The sequence below is a fragment of the Larimichthys crocea genome, chromosome XVII, assembly GCF_000972845.2.
Source record: "Larimichthys crocea isolate SSNF chromosome XVII, L_crocea_2.0, whole genome shotgun sequence".
Taxonomy (NCBI): domain Eukaryota; kingdom Metazoa; phylum Chordata; class Actinopteri; family Sciaenidae; genus Larimichthys; species Larimichthys crocea.
Genome location: NC_040027.1, coordinates 15830596 through 15844969, shown reverse-complemented (window position 1 = coordinate 15844969; position 14374 = coordinate 15830596). Strand labels below are relative to the sequence as shown.

Genomic DNA, 14374 nt, shown 5'->3' with positions numbered 1-14374 from the left:
ACTTACAGAGTTACAGGATCATGGGATCAAAACTAGAAAAGATGTCCAACACAGGTAAACAAAACAAAAGGAGCAGGCAGAAATACAAGAAAATACAAGTGAGTGGAGGATAACAAGACACGAGAAACTAATCAGGGTGGGACAATCAAAACCGACAGGAAACACAACAAAGGCAGACAGGAGGAGAGGGGGAATTACAAAATAAAACAGGAAACACTTCTTCCTGCCGAAAAGTCTTTATTTATTCCTTCTCCAGATGTGTTGTTGGATCTTCCTTACTGTAGGTGACAGCCAGCACAGACAGAGCCACTTACGTTAATGTATTATGAAATCCTCTTCTTGCTCCGTATCATCACTAAACACATAAAACACATGTTCACTGGAGCTACCGTGAAAGTAACAATACGAATATTTCACACAGCAGACTCATCGAGCCATCACGGTGATGATGACAACGGCTGCATTTAAGTCCGCACTTTGCACTTTAGCACAGCGATCCATATGGCTCTAACTGTTCTGAGCGCCTCAGTACCTTTTAGGGATGTACTGTAGCATTAAATTTTAACGGGGCAGCTCTTGCCGGGCGCAGGTGATGGCTTATCACGCTCATAGATGGGGAACACTTGAACAGGCCGAGGCATGATCTCTGTCTCAGCAAAGCTATTACAAGGTTCAGTGAGCCCAAGCACATCAACGCGACGGGTGATAAGCAGGTGTACATACAGTAAATGCAAGTGCGTGTGTGTGCAGTTTTGCTGTGTGTGTGTGTGTGTGTGTGTGTGTCACGCATTTATTCGTGCAGAGTTCTGTGTTTCTGTCAGCACAAGCTTTTCTGCAGGCCTCCATTATGTTGAATTTGCTAACCGCTCAGCTTCAAGACTTCATAGGATGCAAGACATTTCTCTTATATTCTCTCTTTTATGGTCCATTCTAAATCCTGAGAGTATGTATGAGTTGACGTCGGGGAGTAGCTTCCCAAATATGCCAAAACGTTAAGATAATCTCTCTCCTGAGAGGCTTAGAAAAAAACTTAAGATGACCCCATAGAGCAGTGAAATGTCACACAGAGGAACATATTTCAAGACACTCTGCAGAGGACTGAAGAGATGTTGCAGTATCTTGCTCAATGTGAGAGACTTTAAATGATCCATTCTGAAAGTATGACTGCGCAGCTCAGACCTGAAAGCTGAATCCATGTAAGTCCTAATATTGTATGTCTCCCTTTTTCGTTACATATCCCAGTATAAACTGGAACGTCTTTCTCCTCTCTCTCTCTTTCTCTCTTTCTCTGAGACTTTAGCATCCTTCTCTTCTCTCTCTTCCCTTCTGTCTTTCACACAGCAAAAGAAAGACGAACAGTAGAAATGGAAGAGGCGACCTATTTTAAGACCAGTGTGTAATTAATCATAAGCTAGCAGCGAGCATTAAGAGAGGAGGAAATGTATGATAGCTCCCTCTGTGACTTTCTGTCCCTCCCTCGCTGACAAGTCTCTCTCTCTTTCTCATTCTCAGTCCATCTCTCTCGCCCATACTTGTGCGTCTCTGTGCTAAATTTTAATTTGTATCCTCTTTTAAATTGTATCCTCTCCTCACCTCTTTTCTGTGGACCAAGGTCTCTCTACCACGCTCTCTCTCTCTCTCTCTTGCCTTTTTAATCTGCTTCTCACTTGCATATTCATTTTTTGGTTTCACATGTTTGCACACACGCACACTCCTAATTATAATTATGAAAACTGCAAAATGTCATCCAGAGAACTTAATGTTTGAACACTGAACCAGTCACATCTCATTTTACGTTGACCTGTTCCTGATTCCTTGCGTGTTCATCCGTTCATGCAGAACATTTCTTTGGACCGAGATGTTGCTGTATTCCCATGATCCATAACTACTGTCTCATTTCTGCACGCCGTAAATACGATGCCACTACTAAGACTGCAGGGTACTGTTTGTGGACAGATGGTGAAGAAAGCAGTCTCATTTGTGCGTAATAAGTCGTTACTAATTGTCTGCAGATTGGATCAATGTCCTATTCTGCCACAGCTCAGCTCTCAGTCTGTATTACCACCGACAGCACAGCCGCCATTTATCAGTGCTGGGAGATATCCAGCTGAGGAAAAGTCCTTTTCATCTAATTATTAAGTAAATTTTGTTGGTCAAATTATGTGAAATTGTTTCTTTTGTGGTGTAAAATGGAACAATAGGAATACACATTAAACACATTCATGCCCAAAGAGAGGTGTCACCAACTAACTTTGCTTTAATATTCCCACTTAAGTCCTAAGGAGCTTACGATATATGTATGTGGATTACTTTTTTTAAGATATGTCACTCTCATTCTTGACGAGGGCAAAGAAAAACCCCATGCAGTATTCATGCAGATAGCACAAACCAGAGCTACTGTATAACCCTCTGTGGTGTGATTGACTGAGAGAATGGATGAGAAGTTCACCTTTTGGCTGCTGGAGACATCCTCGCTGAGGTTACTCGATGATATGGTCCTCAGCTGTCAGTTACACTGTGTGCATCACTGCCTCTCGCACTGCAGAAGATACACCCGGGCTGTGATTCAAAGTGGAAAAACGTTTGTGTTCCTGAGATTTAATGGCAAACTGCATGCAGATGTAAGACTTATCTTTGGAAGTGTGACTCAGGCAGTTAAATGGATAGTTGTAAAGGGGTTTGTAGAGCACACAGGCATGTTTCCAACTTAAATGTAAGCATGTATGTACATGTAAATAGGGGATAAGATATATAATGTTATTTTGATATATAATTTATATAGTATTTTAATCCAATCAACTTTTGCTTCAGGCTGTTTGATCTTTACTTCAGCATATCTGACTTTTATTTATGATGTGACCAGACTGACCTTTGCTGTTTATTTGGGGGAAATTTGTTAATATTAGATGGTTATTTTCATAAGAGTGAGACTAATATTGTCTGTTAGTTGTTTTCACAGGTGGCGTGCATAGAGTTATATAGTAGGGTACATTGTTTATTGACACCTGTAGCTTTTACCACTATGCAAAGGCCTCTTATACTGATCAATGGATTAATATCGCAAACCAATAAACGTTTTTTTCAAAATGTGCTTTTTGCCTAACAGGTAGAGAATCATGACCAGAGGCAAAACTGTCAGGTTGTTTTTTTTTGCTATGCAGTGTGTTGACTTTCATGGTCCCCAGAGGATCGACCGTATGGACTTTATCGATCCTTTGACTTTTCTTTTAGCGCCATCAGTGAAATATTCATTAAGTTTCAGCTATGTTGGTCTGACTAGTTGACCTTACCTGCTGTAGGCGGTCAACAGAATGGAGCATAAAGTCAGGACAAGTAATGTGTCAAAGTCGACCCTTTGAATGGTATTTCTGCGTGGCTGGGGTCAAGGCTGAGGTTAGGCTGCGGTGAGGCGTTGTATTGGTTGGGTTTAAGGTGAAGCACGCATTGATGTGGATGCAGCATTTAGTTGCTAGTTCTCTGCTGAGTGGAAAAATAGCTTGCTACTAGAAAGGTTTCATGATTTTGAAAATAGGTATATTTCCCAAACATAGCTAAAGCAGTACCTTCACTATGTGTAGCAAACAACACTTTATATCACTACACAAATGAATTTCTTATAATGTGTTAGTGACTCCCATTGTTGACTCACTGTCAAGCTGGCTGACTGAATGTCACTTCTATGTCATACCATTTTCCTTTCACTCATGGTGGCTGGATAATAACTCAGCTTCTTTCTATCACCTCTTTTTCTTCCAGCTTCTCTCCTTCATTATCTGATATTTTTAGACCCAACCAGGCACACACATTGACCATTTCCTGTGTGTTTTTCTTTATTTTACTTGTCACGCACTGCACAGCACTCGCAGATTTTACCATCTCCATCAGTACATCGTTAACCTTTGAGCATTGTATGTTTTCAGATCACGTACAATGTTGTTTTTTCCCCTCCCTGCTGTTGATTTAAGAAATGAGCCTGTCTCTAATGGTTTTTCTCATTCAGCGAATCACTTTTATGCATTTTCAAAGGCAGCTTTTCCATCATCTCCCCTGCCCAGTGTATCAACAGCTGCCTCTCTGCAGCAGTGGGAGTCTATCTTCCTGTTTTACAGGAAATTGAACACACACTCACGTTACTTTATGTATCACCAGTCTGCAGTGAGTCAGGGTCAGACAAACATTGAGAAAAGAAAGAAAGATTGAGAATACATGCACATACTTGCATGAGTAAACATATGCATACACAAACACACACACACACACAAATGATGGTACTCCCAGACTTTCAGGGGAAGTGCACTCCGTGTTTTCTCTGCTCATACATCATTAAGTGAGTCTGGGTGTTATTATGGAGAAGATGCAGTGTATTAGATGGCCTGACAGATTGTGTCAGGGGCTGCAATCCTATCAGGATTGGATAATAAAAAGACAGTTAATCTAGCCAGTTCTCTACAGTGCTTCTTTGCACACAGAATAAAAAATCCTGACGCCCGCTCTGCGCTCTAACCGTCCTTGTCGAATTCTCCTTCTCCCTCCGTCCCATCCTAAAATATAAGGGCAATAATTACGACTTAATCTCCTCAATCTCCACCATTCATCCGCCAAAACATTTCCCATGAAGAGGCATGGAGTTATAGCAACGTAAAATGTGTTTATTACCTCCGCTGCAACACTGTAATGTGCCATAAAAACAGGTCCCAGCGCCGATATGCATGACTGGATGATGATCAGCTAATTTATGAGGACCTTGGCTCATCAGTAGGACCTGGGATGAGAGGCAGGAGAACGGCAGGAGGGGGTCGACTCAGCACATTGTCCTTCGCCTGGCGAGCATCAGTCATGATAAACAGGGCCGCGACAGGCACAACAACAGCATATATCCGTCATCTTGTGAAAAGTCATAGAGACAGGGACGAGTCTGCAAACTTTCTGTCCACTTGCCTCTGTCTCTGTCAGGGAGCAACGGATGGATGGGCTCATTTCAGAAAATGAGAGGGGCATAATGCTGGCACTCGGCCCGTCGTAGTTTGTCAACACTGAAAGCACTTTCATAATGCTCTTTCTCTGTAAAATAAATTATACATTCACATTTGTCAGATAAACCTCATGTCCTCTCCCACTCTCTCTGTCTTTACAGTGGAGAATAACCCATGCCAGACCAACCCCTGTCTGCACGGAGGGAGCTGCCTGCAGGAAGGTGATGGCTATAGCTGCTACTGTCCTCAGGGCTTCTCTGGAGAGAGCTGCGAGATCGGTGAGTCACCGGCAGGTCAGGGCTGAGAAGCAAAACTTCAGAGGTCAGCAGCTGCAGACAGATTGTCATGTCACCGTGGCATAAGGAAGAGAGAGACGGGCATATGTTGGGAAAGCATTTACCACATGTACTGTGCAATCAATTCAGGAGGAGAACACCAGGGAGATTCCTTTTGTGGGTTTTGTTTCCTTCTTTGTTAATGAGACTTTGGATCCAATCTTGGAGCCAAGAGGAGCATTCCTGTCAGGTCCAGTAGTTTTGGATCAAGCTCTGTGACTGAAAGTGAACAGGGAATATCCATATGGTGCAAGTCAGCCAGTTGTGACAGAGGTTGCTGAAAGCGTGCTTTGTGTGCTGAACTGTGTAAGTGTGTGTGCATGTTTGTGTGTGTGTGCTTGTTTCGGTGTAAGAGTGCGTGTTTTCACCTTCTGCCCCCGAGTGGAATGCAGCTCATTGTTCCACTCAGCTGTGTGATGGGAGAAAGTGGCTGTCAGAAAATGGCTGTGTGCCGTTTTTGGTGTATGTGTGTGTGTGTTGGTGGGTGGGTAGTTGTGTGTGTGGGGGTATGCATGTGTATGAGTGTGAAAGAGACATGCAAGGACACACGGGCCACAGAGGAGCCATGAGCTCAGCGAGCGGTAGAGCAGCTGATTTAAGTGCTGAGGCAGTGGCACATGCTGCTGCAGATGAGGGACAGCGAGAAATAAAGAAAAGAAGAAGGATAAGAAGTAGTAGATGCAGCATTGGCAGAAAATATCAAAGTGAATTTCTTACTTTTATGAGACTTGAAGAAATTCAGCAACACGAATTCCCACAGGGTTCGATTGGGCTGTTAACAAATCACAGTTGGTACGAAGTTGTTGCTGACCGCATTCAAGCCTGGCACGCTGATTGTGGGTCCTGGCCAAAGAACCGCAGGTGAAACCATGGTAAATATTTGATTATGTACAGAAGCTGCACTGGTGTTTATTTAAAGGGAATGTAGAAACTGGTATCTTTTGCAATTTCATGCCCCCAATGTCAGAGTGCAATACAACTGAGGTATATATGGACACCTGTACATGTGTATTTGTTTTGATTTCATTACTTATGATCAAAAACTAGCAAGTCAACCAACTTTGCTCACAGCCAAACATTATTCAAGGGCAACAACACAAGCATAGACATAGCAGCCAGCTAATATTACTTACTAGTCCAACAGCAAGAAGCCAAGCTTGGCATCTGTCTTTCAGCCTTTTATTTCACAAAGCTCTTGACAACAACTGAAAGTCAGTCCCAGATTTACTCTTTTCTGGCAGGAAGGTACCAGAACCAAAACCAGAAAACATTTTCTTCATAAAACATGATCCACTTTCACCGAAATCAGTGAAATAGTCAGTGCTGTGTGACTGTTTGCCATACTGTCTTCTCGTAGGAGATCGTATCCGGAGCACAAAGTTACATAGTGCAAGAACAAGTGTTCAGAGGATGAAAGAGACGCTATTCATCTGATTACACGCCAGTGTAGCATCAAAATTAGTTATAAGTCTGTTTGTTTTATGGTAGAAACATTACACAATGTTGCTCTAAGGACCCGGTCAACTGTTATTATACTTTCCATGACCCTCCTGAATTAAAAAAGAGAACCAAGCATCTTGGGTTAGTATGACTACTCGAGCTCTGTGTATTCCATATTCATGCATACAAAGAAACCAGGCCAAGGTGAGGTTTTAAGGGTCACTACTCATGGACAGAGGTCACAGATCAGGGGTCAAGGGTCATGAGAGGCATATTGTCCTGGGTCTGATTATCAATAACCTTTAACGCTTATACCCAAAAGTACATATTATGCAACGTTTAGGTGTGCCTGTGCATTAACGCCATTGGAGATCAATCAACAATCTGGTGTTTGATCAATAATTTGTGACAAATGCGTGTTAAGTGCATGAATTACACACACCCATGTAGTTTGTAATGATTTGCAGCAGTCGATTTGGTTTGGGTTCGTTATCGAATGAGAGCAAAGTTAATGGTTTTTTAGAAGCAGATGAAATAAATTTTGACATTTCAGCCTAAATGTTGGGTGGAAAGCACATTCATAAAATATTTGTTATTTACTGATTACTTCTGAGCTTACATGTTTTTCCTCCAGCTTTCTTCTCTCAGGAGTGTTTAATTGCATTTCCTAGTGTTTCTAAAGTGTTGTTATGTTGATTATGTTGCTAAACAGCTGCATAGCTAATGTTTTTATATTAATTACAACCAAAGACAAATAGGTTGCTTGTCTATAATAGCAAATGCTTGACCGCAGTGTTGCTCTAACGGCGTTAGGCTGTGAGAAATGTATGCCTGGATTTCTCTGTTGCGTTTCACATGTGCAGCTTTTATATCCTTCAGTTCATCACTCATGGCTGACCATCTTATGGAAGGTTCTCTTTTTTCCAAGCTTATAAACAGCCACCACGGCCCCATTATAGCAGGAGAGCCACATAAACCAATATCCCAGCCACTGCTTCTGCTCTCTCTCTCTCTCGTGTGAAATGATTATTTAGGCACAATGAAGTAGTGGCACCACAGCTGCAACACACCCAAGAGTCTTCAGAACTTGGGAGTGTAGCTGCAATTATTTGGGAAGAAGCGTTTTGAGGAGCTGCATTATTAATGGCCAGTGTTTCTACTGTGGGTCTGTGGTTAATATTTATGAGGTTAGGGGAGAGCGAGAAGAAGAAGAAGCTGTGGACATCTCAGCCCCAGCTCCACTAAATCCTCATCTTCAGAAAGTCTCTTATTATCGTTATTCCTGACTAAATTGATTCAGGGCTGTCAGTAAAGACGCATGGACAATACTATGTAACAGCCTTGTTAAAAAAAAAAAAGTCTAAGCTATAAGATGTAGTATCCCATTGATCATCAGGACTGTTTGGGAAACTCTGGATCTTGCAGCAGAATAAGTGATTAATGAGGCACAACACAGCCTGTCAGTTTGATGGCCATGTGTTGAGACACAATAATGAATTATATTCCCCTTCAACGCAGCTGGAATGAACATTTGTTCACACTAAAGAGAGAATAAAGTATAGCCTAAAACAAAGATATGACAATAAAATCCTCTGGGGGATTCTCTACTGATTATGTCCAGATAGAATAGTCAGAGATTTCAGTCTCTAATCCACCTTGTGTTTACATAAGCAGGTAAGCAGTGACATGTCTGTCTGTCATACCGAAGCATTGAAAAGATCACTGCACATCGGAGAGGATTCAGTGAATCCACTTATTTTGGTTGGTTAGACATCCCCTCAGGACTCTGTGTGTGTGTGTGTGTGTGTGTGAGTACAAAGTACGCTTGATTGACATCTGTCTCAGCTTTCTGTTACTGAGCTCATTATGATGATATAACTTTTAGCATTTGTATTAGCAGCAGCAATTCCCAGCATCATTCCACCCAACTTCAACCTGAGCAGAAGTCTAATCAGCCAGAGTAATTGAAATCAGCAGTGTGGGTGTGCTGAGCCTTGTGGACGTGGACTGAAGATCAATCAAGCTCTACCACCCAGTCAGAGTATCACTCAAAATCTGCGATGCATCTTCCAAATAAATATCATCAGATTTTTGTCCATTCTACAAAATAATTCAGATCAAGCAGCCTACTTCAGCATGCAAGAGCACATAGCATGTAAACATTAGGAAATAACACTAACAGCGTATAACGAGGAACAAACTATGTATTTTTTTCTCAGTACTATTGATTCCACTTTGGAAATCGTGCTTGTGAAAACTCCAAATGTAGCAGTAGCTTGAGGAAGAAATACTGCAGGTAACACGTTTGATCTAAAAACAGAGAAGTCTATCACTTCATCTTTGACCTTGCAAAACTGTTGTTTGTTACCGGAGTCGACATAGACGACTTTATTTTGAGGGACAGGAGTTGGAGTTGAAAAGAGGATGAAAGAAGTCAACAAAATATAACCATACTCACTATAACAGCAACTACACAGGGCTTAACTGACTAAATGAAACATGAGGCCAACCAAATAAGACTCAAGGACAGATGGTTTGGCCTAATGATCTGGCTCCAAGATTTAAGAGTCTTTCAGTCCTCAGCCTCACCACCAGTAAGGGGCCTACCACAACAACCCCAACACCGACTCTACACTCTTAGCTGGGAGTATTCCCACTCTTTTTTTTTCCTTGGCTGCTACAGCAAGGACTGAGCCTTTGTACATGGGGTGGATGCTCTACCAACTGAGCTAATCACACCCCAGTATTCCCTCTCTTACTGGGAAATCTTGAAGAATTCCCACTCTAGATTGTCTATGAAGTTTTTTCAGTGGGTTCAGGGTCTACCCATATCACTTCAAAAGGAAGGCGCCCAGGAGGCATCCTAATCAGATGCCTGAACCACCTCAGCTAGCTCCTTTCAACACGAAGGAGCAGTGTCTCTACTCTGAGCTTACTCCGAATGTCCGAGCTCCTAACCTTATCTCTAAGGCTGAGCCCAGCAACCCTGCAAAGGAAGCTCATTTCAGCCGCTTGTATCCAAGATATCATTCTTACGGTCACTACCCACCTCATGGCCACAGGTAGGGTAGGAATGTAGGTGGACTGGAAAATCGAGTGCTTTGCCTTCCGGTTGAGCTCCCTCTTCCCAACAGCAGTCCAGTACTGCCCCACCGATCCACCGCTCCATCTCACGCTTCATTTTCCCATCACTCGTGAACAAGACCCTGAGATACTTGAGCTCCTTTGCCTGGGGCAGCAACTTGCTCCCAACAGTAAGTCAAAGCAAATACTCTTAATAACATATCAAGCCCAAGCGCCCTGATAGCATATTTCATAAATGAGACTCTTAACACCCACACATTTCCTTTTATAACCTTATAAAACAGGGTTAAATGGGTTTGTTAGTACAATATATTTTAGTTCATTTAGATCCGAGAACCCACAAACTGAGCGATTGTTTTTAAAGGTTAAGATACATCCTTGTTTTACATTTATCTTTTTTTTTTCCTTTGCGCATCTTCTCTTATTCTCATCTCTTGACAGCAGCAGCTTTTCCTATTTAGTTCAGATGTGGTTTGTTGTGAAGGAAACACATTAACCTGTCTCAGTCTATTGCTGAACACAGGTCAACGGATCTCCGTGAATCTAACTGGAACAAGAGTTGGGCAAATTATTTCTGGTCGGCAGCTTGTTCTTTAGAAAGACCTCAATCAGCTCATCAGGCAGTCTGTCAGTCAGGACAAAAAAGGAGAGCAGGGAGGTAAAGCGACGAGACATTCATATGCATCATAAATGCAGTGTTTCCTTAACAGCTTTTCTCAAACGACGGCTGGTACACGTGTGCTTTTTTTAGATTTCGGATGCAGCATGCGTCCTGAGGTCAAGACGGTAAACGAGCTTCTTGAAAGGAGGAAATTACTCTGATCACACTATTCTCTCTTCCTGTCTTTCGACCCCTGTCCCTCCTCCTCTCTATCCGTCGTTTCCATGTTGAAGTAGAGGAGATGACTCAGTAGCCGAGCTGCTACAGGAGAGTTTCAACAATTTGGCTAGAGTGTGCCACTCCAGCGGTCATCTCGTTTTTTTCCTTTTTTTCTCACGTCTTATCAGCATTTTAATTCCTCCTCGGGCAAATCAGTCAGAAACAGAAGCCGGAGCGCAGGTGGGCATACATCAAAAAAAAAAAAAAGGCCTGCGTACCTACGTCATCCTGTCACCGTCTAACAAACTACAGTAATGTTCAGTCAGATTCACATGTGGGTTGAAGAACTCCCAGGTCAATTTCAGCTAAATAAATTGAATAGCAACATCCTCTATCTGTACACACAGCGATGTCCTCGAGCTGGTTTTCTGCTCGACAGGAAGCACACCTGATGCTTTTTTTCAAATTATTTCGCACGTCCCCACACACTCTGGCCTCATTTCCAATCACGTTGATTAGATCTGAGTTTTCTCTCCCATTTCCTCCCCCCACCTTCTCCCCCATTGCTGCTCTGTGCTTTTTTTTATTTATTTTTTTTTATCAAATGTGACTTTTACTTTCCTAACATTTTTCTTTTTTTTTTCATTTTATTCCACATCTTCATATCTTCACCCCTGATGCCACTCTTTCACCCTCTCCATTCTCTCTGCTTTTTCTTTCCTCTCTCTATCCTTGCCCTATTCTCTCCCCACCTCCTCACCCTTTCAGTGCATTGCTCTTTTGCAAGACCTACAGTACAGTATAGGGCTGTATTCAAATTGCTCCCCAGTGCAGCGATTGGGGTGAAAACAAGCCGGTAGCCCCCAGCATTTCTCCCAAATAACACATTTCATTTCCTGCCAGACTTCCTCACTCTACCGCAACCCCTAACCTCTCTCCCCCTTCTCTCTCTGGCTCCTTGCTTCCGTTTCTTTCTCTCCCTCTCTCTGTATTTTCCTGTCAAAGGCCAATACAATTATTCATACAGAAATGTCTCTGTATTCATGCATAAAATGAAACTTATTCAAGCTCACACGCTCGCTCACCTGCATACTCGAATTGCCAAATATGCTCACAAGGATGTGCACAAAATATATTCTCCTTTTTACTTCTTCCTTTTTTCTCCTTTTCTTCCTCTCACACAGATTGGGCCTCCCACACACACACACACACCTGTTTTGGGCCAGTCTTATATAAAACTAATATGTGCCCAAGACTTTATGAAGAGATAATGGCTAACTCATGTTTAAAGAGGCCAAGAGAAACACTCCCGCTGGGCTTCTGTGTTGACTAATTCATCCTCAGAGACCCACTCATCTCACATCAGCTCATATGATTGAGCTTGAAAGATTCATGAGCTTGAGGCTATTAATATCATCGGGCCCTAAGCCACCTTACCAGTGTGACCACAGATCTGAGCAATGAGGTCAGAGACGATGGGGGGGATGAGCTGTGGCTGAAGATAATGGGTGTTTTATTGAAGGCTATTGAGATATTTGTCCGCAGATGAGGAAAAATCTGGTGATTTGAGGTGAACTGACGTAGAAAGTGAAATTGGCAGATGCATTGTATGCGATAAAGCTGAGTTACAACCAAAAGTTTAGGACGAAGAAAGAATGAAAGCTGCAGATAGACCGATTCTTAGTGAGCTGCAAGGATATGCAGGGGAAAGACAGATGGAAAGAGCCGGAGCTGCCATGCTGCTCCCCTCAGGACATCCCATTCATTCCTTCATTAATGATGGAATGGATTTATGTGTTTGGCTCCAAAATCCTCCCAGTTCTAGTGGTTGGGTCAATAAGTTGTAGAGTTTTACTGCTTATTTCTTAGCTTCTGTTTTTTTCCTGCAATGTTACAACCCATGGCCAAGGGGTGAAAGAATGGACCATTAGACAATGATGATTCATGTAATGATGGGTAATTTGATGGCTCATATCAGGTACAACAGCACAACATTATAGGGTTGAACACTGGAAAATGGTGTTTAAACTGGTGTTTACTGGACAGTCTTCATCAAGGCTCTTCCCTTTACTCGGTAAAATACCTCCAGGAATCCGACACTTTTAGCAGTTTTGTACTTGCATGCAACTTTTTGTTCCTCCCCTGAACCTCATTAACACTAACATGCAACTATGATACCGAAAAATGTAACCGGATCAATTTTTTATCAGCAATAGTTAATTCCAATTACTTGGCAAAACAGCAGCTAAAACATTTGCAGATGAAGTAAAGTCTGTAAAATCTGTAGACGAAAACAAAAAAGGCATTAGGCTTGAAGGTATAGTTTCACATTTCAGGAAATAAGCTCAAGTCATTTTGTTGCAGAGAGTTAGATGAGAAGTTCAATACCACTCTCCTGTCTGTACAGTAAATACAGTCGAGCTACTGTCAGCAGCTGATAAGCTTAAGCATAAAGACTTAAAACAGGGAAAAGAGGTAACAAATCATCAATGCCTATCAGCACCCAGTGTTAGGGAGTCGTAAACTACGTGTCATTAAACTAGTACTTTAAGAACATTTTGTAGGAGCTTGCTGGTTATTTATCTACATTTATATTTGCATAACGATTCAAGTAGTTTTCTGCTATTCGCCATAAAAGGATAGAAAGGACATTATTTTACTACTGCTTCTCTAAGCAAAGATAAGATAAGAAAACTATTTGACAAACAGACATGAATGATGTTGATTTTCTTATCGAACGCTCAGGAGGAAAGCCAATAAGCCAGTAATTTCCAAAAATGCTGAACTATTCCTCTTCATGTAGGCTGCCAGTATCCAAAATCAGAGTGCAGAGTGCCATTAAACAGGTAGAGCATTGAGTACACAAGCTATTCTTAACATTGATTGTTCAAGGACAGCAGTTCATGCCTCAGACCACTGAGACAACATGCAGTTGTATTATGATTTTTCACCTCAAAGATAGTGTCATGCTAAAATATATTACTGCATAATCTAAACATAATTTTTGTTTAAATATTTTAACACAATTAGCCAGACAGTGATATAACCACATATGACTCAGCAGGATGATTCAGACGAACCATTCATGGGGCTGGATTCGACAGCGAGTGTGCATATGGCACCGTGCGCGTCTTTTGTGTGATTGATGACCAGCAGTTTGTCACAGTTTGTCGGCAGCTGAAGAGCTCTTAAAGGGCTATGATTGGCTGGCTCAGCCTGTATCGACACGCCTCATTAATTCATTCACGCCACTGGATTTTTCGATCAGCTGTATGATTGGCTTTATCCTTCCCCCAACCGCCACATGTACTCTTACCTGAGTCCTGCCAACACAACCAGGAGTGCACGACTGGAGCTTGTTCGCCCTGCAGCTGACTCAGGCAGTGATACGTGGATGTTTGCATCCACAAAAACAGACACACTTAAACGCAGACAGACACTAAACGGGTCGATACACGTGATCTAACACAAAAATTGAGCACAGGAAGTACACAGATACAGCCTGCAGATGTGTACCAGTGTGCAGTTAAACTCTGCTCACGCTATAATAAGAGGTGACTGGGTGGCTTCATTCCCTAGTTCTCAATCAGTGTGGACACTCCTACCTCTCCAAACTCCTCAGGACAATGAGAAACAAAGGACATACTGGCTGCAGAGTTGAATGACAATGAGCTGCAGGGCTCTTAATGTGTTTGAGTGAGTGTGATAGGTGTGTGTGTGTG

The 14374-nt window shown here is 42.2% G+C and overlaps 1 protein-coding gene across 1 annotated transcript in view; it reads left to right on the top strand.

The window, feature by feature from the left end:
* ncanb (neurocan b) overlaps positions 1-14374 on the top strand; it is a 137488-nt gene that overhangs the window by 74288 nt on the left and 48826 nt on the right. Inside the window, exon 10 of the mRNA XM_027290477.1 lies at positions 5135-5251. Coding sequence (XP_027146278.1) covers positions 5135-5251 — 117 coding nt within the window. The remainder of the gene's footprint in view (positions 1-5134; positions 5252-14374) is intronic.